The sequence below is a fragment of the Alosa alosa genome, chromosome 4, assembly GCF_017589495.1.
Source record: "Alosa alosa isolate M-15738 ecotype Scorff River chromosome 4, AALO_Geno_1.1, whole genome shotgun sequence".
Taxonomy (NCBI): domain Eukaryota; kingdom Metazoa; phylum Chordata; class Actinopteri; order Clupeiformes; family Clupeidae; genus Alosa; species Alosa alosa.
The window spans coordinates 34,499,596-34,507,095 of NC_063192.1; the positions used below are offsets into that span (position 1 = coordinate 34,499,596).

At 41.9% G+C, this 7,500-nt stretch overlaps 1 protein-coding gene across 1 annotated transcript in view; it reads right to left on the bottom strand.

Annotated features, from left to right (window-relative positions):
• Positions 1–7,500, bottom strand: part of scube3 (signal peptide, CUB domain, EGF-like 3) — a 92,565-nt gene that overhangs the window by 11,337 nt on the left and 73,728 nt on the right. Inside the window, 2 exon segments of the mRNA XM_048242356.1 lie at positions 4,936–5,052; positions 5,828–5,950. Coding sequence (XP_048098313.1) covers positions 4,936–5,052; positions 5,828–5,950 — 240 coding nt within the window.

A 7,500-nucleotide genomic window follows, 5' to 3' on the forward strand; every position in this document is an offset into this window, starting at 1 on the left:
GAAGAAGGCCATCTTACGAGCCTTTCGTTGTGCAAAATCGTCAACGATGTTCCCAATATTTAATGCTCTGGCTCTCGTATTTTCAATGGAAAGGATAGCTAACCCACGGAGCCTCTCCTGCCCCATGCTGCTCCTTAGGTAGGTCTTAATAAGTTTGAGTTTGTAAAAAGATCGCTCAGGCAATGTCAGATCACAGGCAATGTCAGAAAAAACAGCAGTACACACTTCCCCGAATGTGGATGTTACACTGTCATAATCTACCACCAGCATTTTGGCAAGTTGAAAAATAGATGACTTCTGTGAAATCTCTGCTTTAAAGCAAGACCTGAATGAGAGGAGTTGTGTTGGGAATGTCGGTGCAATGTCCCTGCTATAATGGTCTGACAAACGTCTTGCCTTTTCAAGCAGTTCATCATCACCTGCGAGTTGAAGGGTCATAGGACGTAAAGACTCAAACACATGACAAGTTTCCCGCATACTTGCAAATCTTTGGGAGAGCTGACTGATTATGATGTCCAGAGTTGCATTAAATACCTGCACTTTGAAGTATCTCTCTGCATCGGTTAAGCGCTCATCTTCCGATAGATCGTCAAAGTGACGCTTCACTCTCCGTGCTCTAACATTTTCAAATGTACTCTGAACCCCCATTTATTTGCAAGCGTCTGCTTGGAGTGTTTTAGACACAGCATTTACTGTCTCCAACACTTTAGTCTGTACAACCACCAAAAAAATAAAAGTACATGTTTCCATTGACTTCATCAGCCCAGCAGCTTCATTGCGCTCATCCCCTTCATCACTCGTAAGCGCTATTTTTGTCAGCGCTTTCATTACATCCGCATACCTGTACCGTATGGCACTAAGGGATTCAAATGTGACCAGCGAGTGGGGCATAATCGCTTAAGAGTCACATCTGGGTGATCTGAGCCTGTAACTATACCAACGAGCATGCTCCACCTTTTAATGCTGTTCCCAAAAAATGCATATATATGCTCTATGGTTTCATAAAACTGCTCCATCTCTGAGATGTTTTTCACGGAATCATTCAGCACCAAGTTCAGGTTGTGCACTGCACAGTGAACGTAGGTCGCAAGCGGCTTCTTCTCCCTAATCCTGGCCTATACCCCCGAGTAAATGCCACTCATGTTTGCTGCTCTGTCGTAGCCCTGTCCACGACATTTCGACATGTCGAGGCTATTTCGCCTAATGCTGTCTAACACATTAACTGCCAACTCACTTGCAGATGTATCTACTGTCTCCATAAATCCCAAAAAAGACTCCATCGCTTCTATATATTCTGTACACTTACAACAAGTCTTACTGATCCTAGCACTCACCAGCCGTTTTTAAACTGACAAGTAACTGTTAAAAACAGCACTCACCGACGCACTTATTCTTACTGTACTCTAATGTTTTTTTTAAACTGTCCTAAAATTGTGAGAATTGTTCTAACACTTACTGTTTACCATGTTGTTAGTCGCTTTGGTTAAAAAAGCGTCAGCCAAATGTAATGTAATGTAATGTAATGTAATATTGACAGCTTTATCCATTGCACATGTGACATATCTATACACCTGGCTAAGTTGGTCATGCTTGGACAGATCCTGCGTAGTGTCCATTATGATGGAAAAAAACGGAGCTTCAGTAATGTCGGCTGTAATGTTCTGCTGAACACGCAAGGACAGTATGTGAATGAGCTCGTTCTGGATAGCCGGACTGAGGTATTTAGTCGAACCCTGTGGGCGGCTTATCAACTCTTTCAGCACAGGATCATAACACGCGAGCAGCTCAATTATCGCAAGAAAATGTCCCCGATTTGGCTGTCCTAATACCTCCTGATGACCCCTGAATGCTAGGTTACAAGAAGCCAGAGTTAGTGTCACATTTACTATGTGCTCCAGCACTCCCCTCCAAAAAAGTGCGGCATTACGCACGTCCCTCTCCAAATTACTATCGATGGTCCCATTGAGTTTCCATTGCTCAAACACAACACATGCCCCTAATCACGAACTCCATTCACCCATGCATTGTTATAATGGGGTGAACTGCGATCCCCAAACAGCCAGCATGGTTCACAGTATGCACAATCCCATTTTGGTGAATAGCAAAGCCAATTCCGCGGCAATTTGATACCGGCCTTTGTGGTCTTATAATAAAACACATCAGAAACAGCGATTATGCTGATTTTTAGGGAAAGGACCGCTCGGTTTACAAGAACCCATAGTTAAGATGTAACGTTTAATGGAAGCGTCCAAGACATTTTCAAAATGTCCCCTGTCTGTGGGATAACGTTGGCTCCCCTCCCCTGCTCCTGCTCCTGTCCTGCTCCTGTTCTGCACTGCACTGCCACTGACTGTCGCTTCGGCCTGGTCTGGACTACTAACAGTGTCGTCTACAGTTGGGCCACTTGCGCTACCGACTTCATGACTGCAACACAAACAATAGAAACTAGCACCATATTGAAATAACAACTAGCCTTTTTACTACCATCATCAGGTTAGAAATGCTAATGTTTCAAATCTTCCTACAAGCCTAATCTCTACTAATGACTAATCTCATCCATTTATTGTCTACTTGATTACTAGGACATATCCAACATGTTGTATGTTTGATGTTAGGCTGTAGCCTCCTCCTGAGATTAGCCTAGCCTACCTGTTGCATGACTGTTTACAGTTACTGCTGCTGCTGCTGCTAGGTGTCCTGTCCTCACGGTCACTCTTGGTTAAAAATCCAAATTGGTTTCGGGAGTTTTGCCACCTTTGAGTGCGGCATTTGACACCATTGATCATAGCATCCTAATTCACCGCCTTGCGAAGTGGGTGGGTCTCTCTGATAATGCTCTAAACTGGTTTCAAACCTACATTACTGGCAGAGATTTTTATATCAGTCTAGGAGATCATGTATCTGAAAACATGACTTGCCTTTTTGGTGTGGCCCAGGGAGCTGCCTTGGTCCCCTGCTATTTTCTCTATATATGCTCCCATTGGGAAACGTCATAAGTCAGCATAATGTAAACTTCCACAGCTACGCAGATGATACCCAATTGTATCTTTCTGTGGAGCCAACTAACTCCAGATGGCCTTTGCTCCCTCACTGCATGCCTAACCTCCATTAATCAGTGGATGAGCAAAACCTTTTGAAACTAAATGATGACAAAACAGAGGTACTTCTGGTTGGACCAAAAAACTAAAGCGAGATATTATTCTTAGTAATCTGGGGAACTTGGCGCACCAGGTCAAACCAAAAGTAACAAGCCTCGGTGTCATCTTAGATGCAGAGTTAAGTTTTAAGCCCCATATCAGTAAAGTTACTCAGACAGGCCTATTTCCACTTGAGAAACATTGCCAAAGTGCGGCCCTTTTTAACTCAACAAGATGCAGAAAAACTAATTCACGCCTTTATCACTAGCAGGTTAGACTACTGCAATGCACTTTTCACTGGTCTTCCCAAAAAACATCTAAAGAAATTGGCACTCATACAGAACTCTGCGGCTAGACTTTTAACTAAGACTAAGAAGAGAGAACACATCACCCCTGTGTTGGCTGAACTGCACTGACTCCCTATTTCCTATAGAATTGATTTTAAGGTTATGTTAATTACTTACAAAGCTCTGAATGACATAGCACCTTCATATATCTCTGAGCTTTTAATATCTTATCAACCACAAAGGAAACTTAGATCATCCAATTCTAATCTTTTAATCGCACCCAAAGTGCTCCACAAACAAAGTGGGAGAAGCCGCGCTTATCCATTATGCCCCCAAACTATGGAACACCCTGCCTCTGTACATCAAGCAGGCGAAGTTCAGTAAATATTTTAAAAAGATCTGAAAACATACCTGTACAGGAAAGCTTTTAGTTAACTCATCTTATCCTGTAGACTACATTTTCAGATTATTCTACATCTGCTGCTATTGAGGGCAGCCAGCCAGAAGCAGATGGGCTCCCCTATTAAGTCAGGTTCTGCTCAAGGTTTCTTCCTGGAATATGGGAGTTTTTCCTTGCCACAGTTGCCATATGGCGTGCTTGTGGGGGTAAGAGGGTTAAGGCTGCCAGTCTTATGACGCCATTTTCTATATTTTTGATATGTTGCTGAGTATTACATAAACAGCAAAGAAAAGTGATTGATAATGACTGACTGACTATTATTGTGTTACATGCTTCAAATGTAAAGCACTTTGAGCTGCATTCTGTGTATGAAAGGTGCTATACAAATAAAGCTTTATTATTATTATTATTATTATTATTATTATTATTATTACCTTCCCCCCCCCTTGCTCTTTACGCTTTTACGCTCCTGCCGCTTCTTGCAGCCGCTCTTGTGTTTGAAGGGCATTTTGGTCGGAACGATGACTGACCACCATCCATTCAAAAAATCTCAACAAATCACTTCCCAGAAATCCTTGCTGCATCTCAGTAGAAAGACTCTGGCGAAACAGTATGACGACAAAGAAAGATGGTAATTTGATTTAGTCGCTTTTATTTGATTCTTAACGGTGAAGTTCTAAAAAAAAAAAAGGCAGGGCTGGGCGGTAGCAGCGGGCCCCGGAGGTCACGGGAGGTCAAGTGCGACTGCACTTGCTGCACCTACTATAGTTATGCCACTGGACTTGACTACACTGGTGTGTGTCTGTCTGTGTGTGTGTGTGTGTGTGTGCGTGTGTGTATGTGGGTGTCTGTCTGTGTGTGTGCTTGTGGCAGTACGTGTGTGTGTGTGTGTGTGTGTGTGGGTGTCTGTCTGTCTGTGTGTGTGCTTGTTGGAGGACGTGTGTGTGTGTGTGTATATGTGTGTCTGTCTGTGTGTGTGTGTTTGTGGGAGGACGTGTGTGTGTGTGTGTGTGTGTGTGTGTGTGTGTGTGTGTGTGTGAGTGTGTGTATGTGTGTGTGTTTATGTGTCATGTGTGTGTGTGTGTGTGTGTGTGTGTGTGTGTGTCTGTACCTGCCAGATAATGTGCCTTTGATGCACAGGTGAGTGCACAGCTCTCCTTGTTTCCAGACTTGCTGCAGATGAGGGTTGCTTTGGGCTGCACTGCACCAGAGACACATTTCACCACTTCTGCAAACACACACATACACATACACACACACACACAGAAATAGGTTTAAGTCCTCATATGCAGAATTGATTGTTATGTCTTAAATAAATGGCTTCAGTTAGATAATACAGATCCTGTAGCCCACAAAGACACCCTTAATTCTATATTAACATGTTTATTATAATTCTATATTACCATGTTTATTAACACCCATAATTATATATTAACATGTTTATATATTAACACCTATAATTATATATTAACATATAATATGCTATTGCTGGTGTAAGCTATGTTGATGCTAATAGTGCTATTGCTCCCGATCTGCTATGCTATTGCCGGTGTAAGCTATGTTGATGCTAATAGTGCTATTGCTCGCTATCTGCTATGCTATTGCTGGTGTAAGCTATGTTGATGCTAATAGTGCTATTGCTTGCTTACAAAAGGTTACAAATTTATTTCATATAGATGCTCATGTTTGTAGTTCTGTAGCCACTAGCTAGGCTATTGCTAGCTGAAAATGCATTAAAGCTTATTTGCTGTGAATGCTGTATTTGCTTTTGCTAGTAGCCATGGTTGCATTTTAGAGACTTCAGAGATGGTTAGTTAAAATTCAACTTCAATCTTTCTGACAGCACCTTCACCAAACTCAACCCCTAATCTAACTGTAACCTAACCGTGACCTAATTGTACATTGTAGTCAACAGATCTTTTGTTTACAATCTATCTGAGTATCAGTAGGCTGTCTACAAATAGTGTGCCCGGAGTCATTACTAGCTTGATTGCGGTGTCTACCGATGCAGTCTTTCTTGTTCCAGTGCAGCTTAGAGCCGGGGTTACAGGTACACTCATAGCTGCCCAAGGTGTTCACACAGCCGACCTTGCAGCCTCCACGATTAATGCTGCATTCATCGATATCTACAGTCAAAAACACACACACACATCTAGTGGTTACACGATTAATACTGCATTCATCGATATGTACAGCACAAACACACACACACACACACACATATCTAGTGGTTACACGATTAATACTGCACTCATCAATATCTACAGCACAAAAACACACACACACATCTAGTGGTTATACGATGAATGCTGCATTCATCAATATCTACAGCACAAAAACACACACACATCTAGTGGTTACATGATTAATATGGCATTCATCGATATCTACAGCACAAACACACATACACACACACACACACACACATCTAGTGGTTACACAGTATGAACACACAGCTTGTGTGCACAACGACAGAAAATAAGCAATGCAAACTACTCACACACTCTTCCGAATCACACACAGGCCTAGAGACAATATGGCAATGTTTGAGTGTGTGTGTGTGTGTGTGTGTGTGTGTGTGTGTGGCAGAAGGTGTGTGCATACTAGGAGGTCCCCATAACTCTGTCTGAACACAAACTGTTGATTTTATGGCCCCAGTGAAATAAAGTCTGCCTTTGATTACAGTTGTTCTTGTGATTGACTTTGATTAATGCCTGATTACATAGTTTGAAGTCAGTGTGTGTGTGTGTGTGTGTGTGTGTGTGTGTGTGTGGTTTGAAGTCAGCACCAGAGAAAGCCAGACATTCCGCTTGTGTTACCCCGCTCTGAAGTCAGACAAAACACACACACACACACCCACACACACACATACACTCACAGACACAAGCCAACATTCTCACTAAATAATCAGTCACAGACTTCATTTAACATCCTGTTTTTATTTCATACACGATAAAGACCTTCTGCTCAATCACTCGGCTACTACAAACGTTATAATAACCAGCTTTGATAGCCACATCCTGTACCGCATTTAGCAATTACCTTCCATTGGAATGTTACAGTGAGGTATTAATGTCTTAATTACCTTCCATTAGAATGTACAGTGAGGTATTGATATCTTAATGATCTTCCATTGGAACGGTACAGTGAGGTATTTATGGGTACGTTCGTAAATTCAATCTGACACACTCTGGACGCTCTGAGAGTGTGAAGCTCTGATTAAATACACGACAATTCTGAATTTACGAACAGTTAAGTGTGCTCGAAGCGCTCGGAGTGGCAATTTACAAACGCACCCAATGTCTTAATTACTTTCCATAGGAATGTTACAGTGATGTATCAATGTCTTAATTACTTTCCATTGGAATGTTACAGTGATGTATTAATGTCTTAATTACTTTCCATTGGAATGTTACAGTGAGGTCTTAATGTCTTAACTAGAAATGTAATGCCAGAGGAATTACAATAGTGAATGGAAAGCTGCTGGCTTAATGTTGGTGGGGAGATTCCTGGAAAAAAAACATTGAATCACTTAATCTTTGAGTTCATACAAACCCTCATACCAAAAACCTTTTGTGTGTCAATGCTCATGAGATATAACACTCAAGGTGTTTTTGACCTTGACATTTGACCTTTGACCTCCAACATCAATTCACTTCATCTTTGAGTCCATACA